The 14,467-nt window shown below is 36.4% G+C and overlaps 1 protein-coding gene and 1 long non-coding RNA gene across 2 annotated transcripts in view; both read left to right on the top strand.

The window, feature by feature from the left end:
- Positions 1–2,433: 2,433 nt before the first annotated feature.
- LOC311304483 (myosin-9-like) overlaps positions 2,434–14,467 on the top strand; it is a gene marked incomplete at both ends in the record, with an annotated part of 49,254 nt that continues 37,220 nt past the window's right edge. The window contains one exon of the mRNA XM_084431493.1: positions 2,434–2,760. Within this exon, the coding sequence (XP_084287619.1) occupies positions 2,434–2,760 (327 nt within the window). The remainder of the gene's footprint in view (positions 2,761–14,467) is intronic.
- LOC311277572 lies at positions 9,482–12,603 on the top strand. The gene is made up of 3 exons (XR_014625290.1): positions 9,482–9,868; positions 10,713–10,745; positions 11,790–12,603. It is a non-coding gene; the product is annotated as an uncharacterized lncRNA (long non-coding RNA).

The following is a 14,467-nucleotide window of genomic DNA, read 5'->3' as shown; positions in this document are numbered from 1 at the left end:
CAACTGTACACAGTCTACCCTACAATGTGAATTCGTTACAAGGTTTCATTTAATTAAATTAATGTGCAGCAATTTGTACAAATAGAGTCTATAGGCCTACTATACTGTTGTAGCCATTAAATAATCTCATTTAGTATCATATTTGTTAAAATATTATAATGTTATTTTTTCCATCTATGTTGAATATGAAAAGTGAACAGCACGAGTAAGATAGGATGCATTATATCGAGAGATGGATATGGAGTGGGTCAGACATGATTTTGACCACTTCATTAAGTTTTGTTTAGTAGAAAACCTTTCTTTAAAGTGAATTTCTTTTTCTATAAATTGTATCTTAATTAAAAAAAAAAAAAAAAATCATAAAAATTGCCTGGATTTAATAAGTAAGAGAAGCAAATATACCAGACACTAATCATGGAGGCGCCCGCGCGGTCACTTGCATTGCACGTCAGCTGGAGCGCATCTCATCCTCCTAACTTAACGAAACTCAGCGTATGCCTCACACAGACACGATAAATACATCAAATACACAAAGCTTGAAATGTCTTCAAACGAAATAATTCAAAACGAAAAGAAAAAGGCTACTCTCTGATTATGTCTTTATGTGCATTTCTCTCTAGGTGCGTTCACTACAAATATGGCGATCGTCAACTTCGAAGTCGACACTGTCAGAAAACACTAGTTTATTGATAAAAATCAATGCACGCATCACCGGATTTACAAATAGGCTACACATCTTGCTTGTTGCAGGCACACATTATGTCGAAAAAACGAAATATTATGTTGAAATAACATTATTATTAATAATACATCTTTTAGAATATTTGATTAAATGCTGATTGTTGCGCTTGTTCAATTTAATAAAATTAAAACTTAATTGTGATAATTAAAATAAATGAAAATTAAATATTTAGTGGCCAAGTTTTGCTAATTTATTATATAGGCTATTATATGCCTATTGCCTATATTAAGTAGGTCATATTAAGACAAGGCATATATTAATTAGTTATTTTAGCTATTTTAGTTATGAGAAAAAAAAATCTAACGAAATCTAAAATCTAAATCTAATAAATAAAAAAAAAAAAAAAAAAAAAAATCTAACGCCAATTCAACATGCCAGAATAAAACCTGATTTTTGAACAATGCGTAACGCCACTCGGCCTGGTGTGCCAAAACACTACATTTTAAACTTCAATGTTTAATCCAAAACAATCTCAAAACGCGTTGTGACATTTTTTTAAAGCAGTAGCCTAGCCTATATACATTAAGGGCATTGAAACCAGGATCTTAACTAAAACGCGTTCCGCGTAATCTCTCAAAAATTATGCCACACTACTCTTTTTTTTTTTTTTAAGGACTGCTTTTGAAATCACTATAAATTACTATGTAATTGTATCGCTCACGAGAGCTCTTCATTAATCTAATTCCTCAATAGAATAGTAAAAATATTCATCGTCATTGCTCCTAATATCGTCTCTATTTTTAACTTTTGATTCTATTTTTTCAGTTCTAAAATTGATTCTATCTTTGGTTCTATTCTGTTGTAGCCTAATAGGCCTATTTATATATGAAAAATATGCCTATTAGGCTTAGGGTTTTATATTTAACCCACTTACATTTTAAAATACGGCAATTGCTGCTGTTTTGCACAATGTCCCTTTGCGCCACCTGGCGGTCATTTCGGGAACGACTTTGAAATGCGGCTGGTTTATTTTCGCCGCGGTGATCGGCGGTAATAGGCATTTTGGTTGTCCACCATCTGTAAGTGTGCACACTACAGGCTGTTTAATGTAACACTTAATCAGTGTTGGAGGTAATGAGATAATTAAGTGATTGAATAATGATTGTGCATTATTGATGAACACCTGCTGTTAACAAGCAGAATCACTGAAGGAAAGAGAAACACAAGAACTACTTCCAGCCACAGCCTTGGATGAAATCAACTGAAGATAAAATACATTAAATCTCTCAAGATCTGATTAAACAACTCCACATACAGCATTATCAGCTTCACTTATTACTAACCAGACTGACTTTATTTCTGTCAGACATCTACAGAAGTTCTTATTAAGAATTAACAGAGGTTAAGATTATTTATTTGAAAGTAATAGTTTGTTTGATGTCACCATTATGGCGATCAGTGTGTGCTTTGGTCGGGCTCTTGACTTTTTAACAATACTGTTTAACATTAGTTTTTCTCTAACAGCTGTTCTCTCTAACACTACGTTTTACGTGGCCACTGCAGTTGAATTTTCTTATTGAAAGTTGTGGTGCCCTGTGACGTCAGAGGGTACCAGCTAACCCGTGTTAATTTAACACTGGGGAATTTACTGTGTTGCAGTATATTGAAAAATATAAGCACTAGTTTCCCATATGGGGTACTAGCCATAACATTCTGAGCACTTCTATCATCTTCTGTCACTTCCAGCAACCATGTCGGATGCCGACAAGTCCCTTCATGTGGACTGCAACCTGGTCAGCAACCCGCTGGCACAGGCCGACTGGGCCACCAAGAAGCTGGTGTGGGTGCCGTCAGAGCGGCAGGGGTTCGAGCCGGGCTCCGTGAAGGAGGAGCACGGGGACGAGGTGGTGGTGGAGCTTGTCGACTCGGAAATGAAAGTGCGAGTCAACAAGGATGCCATCCAGAAAATGAACCCGCTCAAGTTCAATAAGGTGGAGAACATGACCGAGCTCACCTGCCTGAACGAGGCATCTGTACTACACAACCTCAAGGAGCGATACAACTCCGACCTTATATACGTGAGTCTGTCACACACTCAGATACTATAGGTCATACACACCAAATACTGCCCACCCTGCCCACATACTCATATATTGTGGTACTGTAAAAGCTCAGCTGCTGGAGTAATGTGAAGCTAAATATTGTAATTAATACAAATGTGAACATGCACAGAAAAATCTCAAGACCAGGCGTATCTCTCTTACAAAGGAAATAATACACATTTTAATAAGTTAGTTAAAGGGATAGTTCGCCCAAAAATGATATTTAGCCCATGATTTACTCACCCTCAAGCCGTTCGAGATGCATATGTCAATCTTTTTTCAGACGAACACATTTTCAGTTATTTTAGAAAATGTCTTAGATCTTTCAGTGGTTAGAATGTGAAGCAATGGGGTCCAGCTCGTTGAAGTCCGCAAATGAGCATGCATCCTTCACAAAAGTAATCCATCCGGCTCCAGGGGGATAAACGAAGGCCTTCTGAGGGTAATCCGTGCGGTTTTGTCGTAAAAATATACATATTTAAAACTTTATAAACGAAAATAACTGGCTTCCGGTGGCGGTCGACGCGCGTTCACGGAGATGGATGCTGGCGTATGACGTAGGACGTAGCGTAGGAAGCGTCGTGACGTAGAACGAACGTAGAGTTTTGTTTTGCTCTGCTCTCTGGCTGCGCTGTCACGCTCGTTCTACGTCACGACGCTTCCATCTCCATGAACGCACGCCAAGTGTCAAAGTGGTGGAAGTACCTCTGGAGATGCAATCAAAAGCATGCTTGTAATTCTGAAAATGTCCAGATGGAACAGCAGCATTGTAAGAGATTAATTTAATATTCTCAGCGTTATATTCTTCTATGTGGTCCCTGAAATTGCATATCCTACACAGTAAATTCCCCGGTCTTAAATTAACACTGCTCGGTGTTCATATGGAAACCACCAGCAGGGTGTTAAAAGTTACACTGAAGCAGTATTAGAGTTAATTAGATAATTAATTAAGTAATTAATTAAGTGATGATTGTTTGATTATTGACACCTAATGATAACAAGCAGAATCACTGAAGAAAAGAGAAACAAAAGAACTAAGCAGGATAATGCCCTTCGAGGTGTCCATTAAGTAAGGGATAATGCCCGACGAGGTGTCCATTAACAGAAATGAATGGACGACGCGGAGGTGTGAACCATCCGACGCGAAGCGGAGGTGCATGGTATCCCGCTTATACCATGGTCACTTACGAAAGAAAGAAATATTTAATCAATTAATAATACTTTAATGTGTTTTAGAGTAAAAATCGTGAGGGTTTTTATTTATTAAGTCGAGCGCACTATTTAATATCTCCCGTATACAGGCGTTGCCAAGCAACGTGGCCACAGCGACCCGACCGCAGCAGTTGATCGGTGAGTTTGAGCCAGCGCAATTATTTAGAAAGTCATCAGGCAAATTGACGAGTAGTATGAAGCTGCAGACTCGGAGCCTGCATCTACAGTCCCGCACCCAGAGTCCCGCATTCTCAGACCCCTTGTTTTTAGAGACAGCGCCTCCTATCAAATTTAATTTTATTTAGCGAATCATACTCATTCGATTTCTTTTTTAATCAAACTACTTCATAGCTCATCGATACACCAACGTATAGTCCATTTCATATTTGTAAAGATAGTTAAATTTGAGCCGTTAATGTATGTTTTTTCGCCTTTTTTCCCTGAAAATATTTTGAAAGTTATCCTTTAACCTTGGACTTTTTGTAGACAAGCATGTTGTAAAAATTTTTATTAAAATTAGTTGACATTAAAGTAGACCAATTAAATACATTAAGTGTGTTAATATCAAAGAATGTCATCATTAATTATTTAATCAGATTTACCGTTTGACCTTTTTTTAAACTATAAATTGAATTATCCTAATTAATGTCGGAGTAATTATTTTACTTTAGGCCTATATAATTTATGTAGACTACTTAAATTAGTTCTTATAAAACGTAAGTATTAAAATTACTTTCATTCATCTGCATTCATCGGCATTCATCTTTTATTTGTGACGTTGAGGAATTTGACAGCGATTGCAAAAAGAATGAAAAAAGAAGGAACATTCGCCTACCAGAAAGTATTATTACTTATTACTTATTACTTATGCATTTACATTTTATTTTACATTTATTCATTTAGCAGACGCTTTTATCCAAAACGACTTATAAATTAGTTTTTTTTTTTTATGTTAGCATGGTATACTATAATGTTAATTAGACCATTATAGGTTGAACTGAAAGAAAATAGGAATTTGAATAATAATAAATAAATAAAAAACATTGTTGCAATATAATATCACATAATATTTTTCAGAAGATAGTTCAATCTGTAATTGTATCCCTTCCATCAGTCAGTAATTTTCTTTCAATTACACCCACGCTCAAAAAATAACTACTGGGTAATTTGTTAGTCAGAGAACACAATGAGTTTTTTTGGCACATGCATTAAGCAGGGAACGCAAATATTTATTTGGATAACTTTAAATAAAACAAGACCGTATTGCATCCTATTGTTTTCAATGGCATTTGGATAAGGGTGTTATACGATCTTTTGGACAGCGGGAGGCGCTGTCTCGAAAAACGAGGGGTCTGAGAATGCGGGACTCTGGGTGCGGGACTGTAGATGCAGGCTCCGAGTCTGCAGCTTCATAATGTTGACGGGACGCCTTTCCTAGGTGTACATTATCACTTTTTAATGGACACCCTGCAGCCAATCAGAATCGAGTATTCACCCAGACCATGGTATAACAGAAATTAATGGACTTCGCGGAAGCAACTGCCTCCGCTTCGCGTCGGACGGTTCACGCCTCCACGTCGTCCATTAATTTCTGTTAATGGACACCTCGTCGGGCATTATCCCTTACTTAAACTAATGACCACTAGGCATAGCTCTCGCGCCAGTAATAGAACAGAGTCACAAGATTTGCTGCTAAAAAAATCAAATGGACCTACTCGTGATAAATCCCGGTGACATGCCCCCACAGAAGAATTTTTTTTTAAATAACCCCTGAAATGATGACTTCATGCGAATATTGTGGAAACTAATTGATATTTAGATAAATATATTTCATACATTATAGCATATTATAATAGGCCTATATATTTATAGAATAGCAAAGTAGGCCTAATCAATACAAGACTGAACCACATAGATGTGAAATATAAAGGCTATCATGATCATTTTGCCAACAATGAACCATGGATTTGTTTAGTTTATAATACGTTTTATTTTTAACTTAAACAAAATATATCATTCAAAACTCATCGGCTTAGACTGCATTTGAAGAAAAATAAACACAACAGTTTTCTGTAGCCTTGTGCGAACTTATGCAATAGAATTAGACTTCTAGAATGTTCTTTCCAGTGCAAAAAATTATATTTTTAATTTAATTAGACAACATTTTAAGGAAGTGTAGTGCTATCTTTATATAATTATACTTCCATTATAGTTATAGTTAACTTTCTTTCCAGTGCAAAACATACATAAAAAACCAGCTAATAAAGAAAATATAAAATATTGCACTCAAATACTGCATTCAAGCAATACAACACATGTATGTATATTTTTGTGCTCTTTTCTTTTTCGCCGGAGGTAGTCATTTTTACATTTCCCGCTGTTGTCACTTGTCGTCATCGTTGCTACGATACGTGATTCACAATGACTGAAACGACCAATTAAAAGGGCATTCATGATGTAGATGTTAAAAAGGCTACGCTGATCATAGACAAACAGAGGGAGAAATTAATACCGCACCGTGGTTTTTTTTTTTTTTTTTTTTTTTTTTTATCATAGCCTATACTGTAGTGGCTATTTGTCCATAAACTTAAACAAAACTAATAATACCAAACTTCTCAAATGGCCACTGAGGCTACGTCATGGGTTAGGCTTTACTCATGGTTAGAGGTACCAAAATAAACTAATGTCCATAGCAAAAGATGAGTTCGAGGAGGTTTATTTACACATATAAGCAAGCTCACAGACATTTCCTGTTGCCTCTCTCACGCTGTGGTAAAAAACCATATGCCCTGGCAGCCCTCCTGGTTCCTCCCACCTTGACCTATTTATGCAAATTAACATAGCACCACGTGACCAATAAACGACAATGTAAATAAACAAGAAAATAAGCATAAATGCAAAATAAAGCAAGTTAACTTTTAGCAAGAAAAGAAAAGAAATAAATTAAACTATAACTTAAGCCTAAAATAAACAAAGTGCAAAATAGCTCCAACACCTACAATTGTCTTCGTTCATAGTCTGATGTGTCTGTCATGGATTTGCACTGTACTGATTCTCAAAAATACGGAACAAAGTGCGTTTTTTTGAGAATCTATCAGTTCAATACGGAACAAGACTTTTATGTGTCAAATACGGGACGATTCCGTATTATACGGAACGGTTGCCAACCCTATCTATACACCTGTTAAAAAACCCTCTGTGCACATACTGCCCTCCCAATAAGTCTAGGTTAAGACCAATAGAAGTTAAAGGGATAGTTCGCCCAAAAATGATATTTAAGCCATGATTTACTCACCCTCAAGCCGTTCGAGATGTATATGTCAATCTTTTTTCAGACGAACACATTTTCAGTTATTTTAGAAAATGTCTTAGATCTTTCAGTGGTTAGAATGTGAAGCAATGGGGTCCAGCTGCTCCAAGACCGAAAATGTGCACGCATCCTTCACAAAACTAATCCATCCGGCTCCAGGGGGATAAACGAAGGCCTTCCGAGGGTAATCCGTGCGGTTTTGTCATAAAAATATACATATTTAAAACTTTATAAACGAAAATAACTGGCTTCCGGGGGCGGTCGGCGTGCGTTCACGGAGATGGAAGCGTCGTGACGTAGAACGAGCGTGACAGCGCAGCCAGAGAGCAGAGCAAAACAAAACTCTACGTTCGTTCTACGTCACGACGCTTCCTACGCTACGTCCTACGTCATACGCCAGCATCCATCTCCGTGAACGCGCGTCGACCGCCACCGGAAGCCAGTTATTTTCGTTTATAAAGTTTTAAATATGTATATTTTTACGACAAAACCGCACGGATTACCCTCAGAAGGCCTTCGTTTATCCCCCTGGAGCCGGATGGATTACTTTTGTGAAGGATGCATGCTCATTTGCGGACTTCAACGAGCTGGACCCCATTGCTTCACATTCTAACCACTGAAAGATCTAAGACATTTTCTAAAATAACTGAAAATGTGTTCGTCTGAAAAAAGATTGACATATGCATCTCGAACGGCTTGAGGGTGAGTAAATCATGGGCTAAATATCATTTGTGGGCGAACTATCCCTTTAAGACCAGCTGGAAAAAGACTGAACCTCCCTTCTTAGAGCAAGATCATCGCCCTGATTAAGTAGACCCACTAAGGCAGTGTCATCAGATAATTTTTTTCTGTTGTTTTTATTGAGTTAAAGATGGTGAGATTGAGTTCACTCAGTCTCTGTGTTTTTTGTTTTGCTAACAGAACTTTATTTCAAAAGCCTGAGTTTGTTTACAAACCGTTTAAATTAGCTTTAACGTTAAATCTGTGCGCAGCATTGATGTAATGGTAATTATAATACTCTTACAATAACGCCGAAAGTAAAAAAAACACAGCAGGCTACAGCATACATGACCCTATTTACCTGTGGTTGGCCTGGCCGTGCGTCACTCAGAAAACAACTGGCCAATCAGAAGAGAGGCTCATTAATATTAATAAGACAGGCCAAAATCGACCTCTTCTCTTCTCTTCTCACAACAGATAAGGCTTATCAGTAGTGATGGGAAACTTAGGCTTTGTGAAGTGTTACTTAGAGGTTTTCATCAAATTGCACTGAAAAACAGTTCATTACTCGAAGCTTTTAACACAATATGCATTAGCTACATCCCAGCAAGCAATAGCCGTCTTTTCAACGTCTGGGTTAAATATAGACCCGATATAGTCCGGCTATGTGTAACCCACTTTTAGCCCAAATAACATTTAATCCGGATAAATGTATTTTTTTCCAAAATAACTTGTGAGATGTATGATATTCCATCATGTAAGCAAAGATTACCGTGATTACAAGTTGTTTGGTTTACTTTATTTTACATGTTATATGTGTAGGCTGTGCGTAGCCACGATTTAGCTCGTATTCAGACCCGGCTATGCGTAACCCACTTTTAGCCCAAATAACATTTAATCTGGATAAATGTATTTTTTTTCCAAAATAACTTGTGAGATGTATGATATTCCATCATGTAAGCAAAGTCTACCATGATTACAAGTTGTTTGGTTTACTTTATTTTACATGTTATATGTGTAGGCTGTGCGTAGCCACGATTTAGCTCGTATTCAGACCTGGCTATGCGTAACCCACTTTTAGCCCAAATAACATTTAATCTGGATAAATGTATTTTTTTTCCAAAATAACTTGTGAGATGTATGATATTCCATCATGTAAGCAAAGTCTACTGTGATTACAAGTTGTTTGGTTTGCTTTATTTTACATGTTATATGTGTAGGCTGTGCGTAGCCACAATTTAGCTCGTATTCAGACCCGGCTATTGTAGCCCACTTTTAGTCAAAACTGATTAATTGTTGTTTTTTGCCAGGCAGTGCATGAAATGGTTGATATTCCATCATGTTCGCATTGGTATGATATCTACAAGATTCAATATGTAATTTCAAGACATGGTCGATCTGTAGTCAAGATTTAGCTCCGAATTGGACGGGCTATATGGGGTCTGCTTTAGCCCACCTGGCGAAATCAAGGCAATCTGGTCTACGTACGGCTTGGCTATAGCCCAGATTCAGACCAGCGATATAGTATAAGAATATTAGTCTTTGAAATGTTTTCGCTCACACAGCTTAATATGTTTTCTGTCACACATAAACATAACATTCATACACAATCTACGATAAAAAATCTAATCACATGCAATTGCATTTCCCAACCGCTAGATGGCACAATCGAAACACTACTGAGACATGTCTACTGGGACTACTGGCATTGCGCGACTAGATCACTTTAGCCAAATTTCGCGATAAACATTTCCGCCATTTTATTTTACACGAGGCAGCTGTCGGAGAGCAACGGGCGAGCAACAGTCTGAGTGAAAACCTTCACATTTCTACTTCGATCTTGTAAGTATGCGTGTTATTTTTGATATGTTCATTGTTTAAATTAGTTAGCCTAGTTGTTATAATGTGTAGAAACCGTGACATTTTAACATTAACATTGCAGAGTAGTATTTTTCTCCAAAAAGTTAACGTTACCTGCTCGTGTTATTGCAAATGTATCTAAATTCAATGAATGTGGTAAGCATGAAACTATTCATTACTATTTTTTATTATTATAAAGATACCAGTATATTGTTTTTAAATTAGAGTAGGCTAATAAATAAAAGTTTTTGATTTAAAGCAAATTCCTACTTTACATAAAATTTAACAGCAGCATAGTGCAACATGAAAAGAAATTATTTAAAAAAAAAATTCCTTTCCAATTAATAAAAGGTAGTGGCAAACATAAAGTCTTTACACTTGTTTTTAAATAATTACAATATGCAGCATACATTCAGTTTTCAGTGAATTTGTTTCAGATATAAAACTGAATGCTGCTTCTCCATGTTTTGTTTTGACTTTGGAGATATAAAAGTAGCTGGCTACTGTCCCAGATGACCTGAGAGGTCTGCTCTTCATAGTGCATCAGAAGATTATAAATTTACTTTGGCCTTAAAATGTTAATTTAATAACCAACTGTAGTTTTTTGATATGAATTTTTTGACAGACAGATAGCCAGTGTAAAAACCTCAGAACTGGAGTGATGTAATCCACTTTATTTGATTTAAAGACACTGTTTATTGCAAATTATCCAGCAATCGGTCAACAAAGTACAACAATTGAATATACAGAACACTTGTCAATGACTACCATTAAATGTCTTGTTACCAACATTCATCAAAATATATTTTTTGTGTGTGTTCAACAGAAGAAAGCCATACAGGTTTGGAACCAAGTGAAAGTGAGTAAATGATTACATGGTTTTTTTTTAGTTTTTTTTTTTTTAAGTGAACTACGCCTATAAGTATCTTTTTATGTTTATTAGAGTTATATGAGTAAGTGATAAAGAATGACTTATAGTGATAGTTCACTTTGAAATTAAATTTTGATATGTTTTAGCTTACCTTATGGGCATCCAAGATGTAGGTGTCTTTGTTTCCGCAGTACTTTAAATTTTTATAATCGAAACATGGATAAAATCGCCTTTAAAGTTGTCCATTTCTATTGGCGATAGTGCTGCATCCATTCACAAAAATAATGTTTTATATATTTAAGGTGGGAAATTTACAAAATATCTTCATGGAACATGATCTTTACTTAATATCCTAATGATTTTTGCCATAAAAGAAAAATCTATAATTCTGACCCATACAATGTTTTGTTGGCTATTGCCACAAATATACCCGTGCGACATAAGACTGGTTTTGTGATCCAGGGTCACATATATGAAGAGTTCAGATGCAAAAGCCTCTAAGTGCCATCTGAAATTTTCTTCTCGAATGTTCATTTTTATCAAGCTCATATATGTAAGTTCAGTAATTTCACTTAAATGACAATTAATAGGTAATTTTCATTGCCATTTAAGTGAAATTACTGAACTTGCATATATGAGCTTGATAAAAATGAACATTCGATAAGAAAATTTCAGATGTATATATGTATGTATATAGCCTATATATGTGTGTGTATATATATATATATATATATATATATATATATATATGCCTTGTACAGAATTGTTCAATACGCGTATCGTTACACCCCGTATTGCATCACCATTACGCGAGCAAAAATGTTCAATTATTGATATTAATTAATTTATAATATTGATATAAATTATTGTCTATATTGATATAAATTATATAGTCTCAATCTATATTCTGTAAACTCTATATTGGCCAGCTCTAGTGTGCATCCTAGCAAAAGTGATTGACTGTAATTAGTTAAATGACTGTCAACAATGCTTTTCTTGAGCAATAATTATTTCCTTTTTCTCATTTGGCAGACGCAGTGATGACCAGCTTTCCATCAGCTACGGAATGTGAAATAAAAAATGCAATTTCTAATCATTTCAAACAAGCACCAGGGAGGGCAGGGGGTGGGGGTTATGGATCAAAAGTAAACAGTTAATTCTTAAAAATTTTAATATCTTAATTTGTTTTACATATTTTTCCAATGTTTTATTTGTTCATTTTTATGTTTGAATGTTGTCTAAGTTGTTGTTGTCTATATAATTGTTCAAAATAAATCCCTTTATATTCAATTAGTTTGGATGGATTTTCATTTATGAGAACCTGTTATATTTGAGTGAAAAGAATCCTTATGCCTCATTTTGTTGTCTATTACATGTATATGTAGTGTAATTGATGACTAGTCTATTCTTGGGCTATGGTTAGACGTCTATTAGATTTTCACTGACAGCCCAAAATCAGCCTTGTTTTAGCCTAGACCCATATTGTCTGTCTATTAGACGTATATATGTAGTCGTTTAATAGCGGTCTAATTGATGACTAGTCTATTCTTGGGCTATGGTTAGACGTCTATTGGACGTATAAATATAGTCGTTCAATAGCTGTCTATTCTTGGGCTATGGTTAGACGTCTATTGGACGTATAAATATAGTCGTTCAATAGCTGTCTGATTGTCTATTCTTGGGCTATGGTTAGACGTCTATTAGACGTATATATGTAGTCATTCAATAGCTGTCTATTCTTGGGCTATGTTTAGACGTCTATTAGATTTTCACTGACAGCCCAAAATTAGCCTTGATTTAGCCTAGACGTCTGGGCTGTGTTTAGACGGCTATTAGACGTCTATTAGACGCGAAATTGCTTGCTGGGATCTGGTAGACCTGTTTTGTCCACCACATCTAACAAATCACCGCAGAGCAGAAAAAGCATGTGACCAAACAAAGCTTCGGAAGTGTGTTACAAGAGTGGGATCAATCTGGGATCAATACAGTTCCATCTAATCTCAGAGGCAATCCTAGGATTTTCATTTTAGGGGGGCTCAGCACCAAATGAGTATATGATTTAAATAAAGGTAACACTTTAGGGTCCAATTCGCAATATTAACTAGTTGCTTATTAACATGCATGTTAGGATATTGGCTGTTTATTAGTTATAAAGGCAGGGTTTTATAATCACTGAGGTCCCAAATGTGAGGTAGTTGAAGGGGGTTCTGGCCTCCCCTGAGGAAATTTTGATTTCACTGATCTACATATGTGCATTTTAAGATGTTTTGAATGCCAAAAAAAGGTTAACAATAGCTTTAAAACCACACAGTATAATCCCTGGTGTTAAGTTTTACACCTGCACTCCCCCCAACAGGGTGTTAAAAGTGAAGCAGTGTTAGAGTTAATGAGATAATTAAGTAATTAATTGAGTGATGATTTAGCATTGAAGACACCTAATATAACAAGCAGAATCACTGAAGAAAAGAGAAACACAAGAACTACAACTGACTTCCGGAAATGAAATCAACTGAAAATAAAAGAAGACATTAAATCTGTGAACATCTCAGCAGAGGAGGATTAAACAACTCCACAAACAGCATTACCAGCTTCGCCAGACAGCAAATTAGGTCTTGCCGACGTCGGGCGCGTGTGCCTGCCCGACATAAAGTGCCTCGGTGAGATGTCTTATGGAGATCGGTATAGCTAATCGGCAAGACATCGGGAAGATGGTGGCGTTAGAATGATCACTGACCGTAAGCCAACGTAAACCCGACATGATCGCCGACCGTGAGCCAACGTAAACCCGAAATAATTATGATCTATGCGGCGCGATCCCACTAGAGCGGCGAAAAGCATTCTGTCGCCTCGCTCTCTTTGACTTAACAATGGAACAGCTGATTTTCGGCTGCATCGCTGAAAACGCCACAGCATGCTTGAAAATCAGCTGTTCCAGTGTTAAGTCAAAGGGAGCGAGGCGACAGAATGCTTTTCGCCGCTCTAGTGGGATCCCACCGTTAGGTCTTATTGATTTGATTAGGTTAACTGCTGTCAGATTGTGTTCCAAGGACACAAGTTTCCTATTGTGTATCAACAAAACTCAATAACAGTTTATGTGATGTGTTAATCATAAAATTTCTTCCCTAACAATTTGACAAGAGCTAGTTGAGAAGTAGGCAGTTTAAATTTAAGTTTAAATTGAAAGTAAGTGATTGTTTATGTGTAGGGTGTATTTCATACACAATCTGACAACCTGGGAAATGTCAGTCTAACAGAAAAAAAGAAGGGATCAGTGATTTTAAAATTAAGTTACAGGAGTTTTCCGGGAGAAATAACAAAACCGGAGGGCACCGGGAGATGGACCTTGACCATTTATTTTTTACTTTGTTTTTGCAAAAGCAGTATCATTAATTTTAACACTCCACAAATCACACATAGAAAACTACAACAAACATACAACAAATAAGAAATTCCCTCCAAAAACCTATGCGTGTGAACTCGACAATCGACTACTGATGTGGACTTCGACCGAAAACAGGAAGTAAATACAGGTATGTGCGCTGGCTGAATAAACATCATTTTTATTAATATCTTTCACATCTACTGCAGTTAGATTCACCCGCGTTCACTCAGAAGGAATCACTCACAATGGCTGTGCACTTGTAATGACACATCAAGGATGTTAAGAGGCTAAAAGCAGGTTTAAAACTTGCCCCATTGAAGTCAACAGG

The sequence above is a fragment of the Rutilus rutilus genome (genome assembly GCF_951802725.1).
Source record: "Rutilus rutilus genome assembly, chromosome: 1".
In the NCBI taxonomy this organism is placed as follows: Eukaryota; Metazoa; Chordata; class Actinopteri; order Cypriniformes; family Leuciscidae; genus Rutilus; species Rutilus rutilus.
Note: the sequence above shows the minus strand (reverse complement) of the source record. Positions and strands in the feature narration are given on the sequence as shown.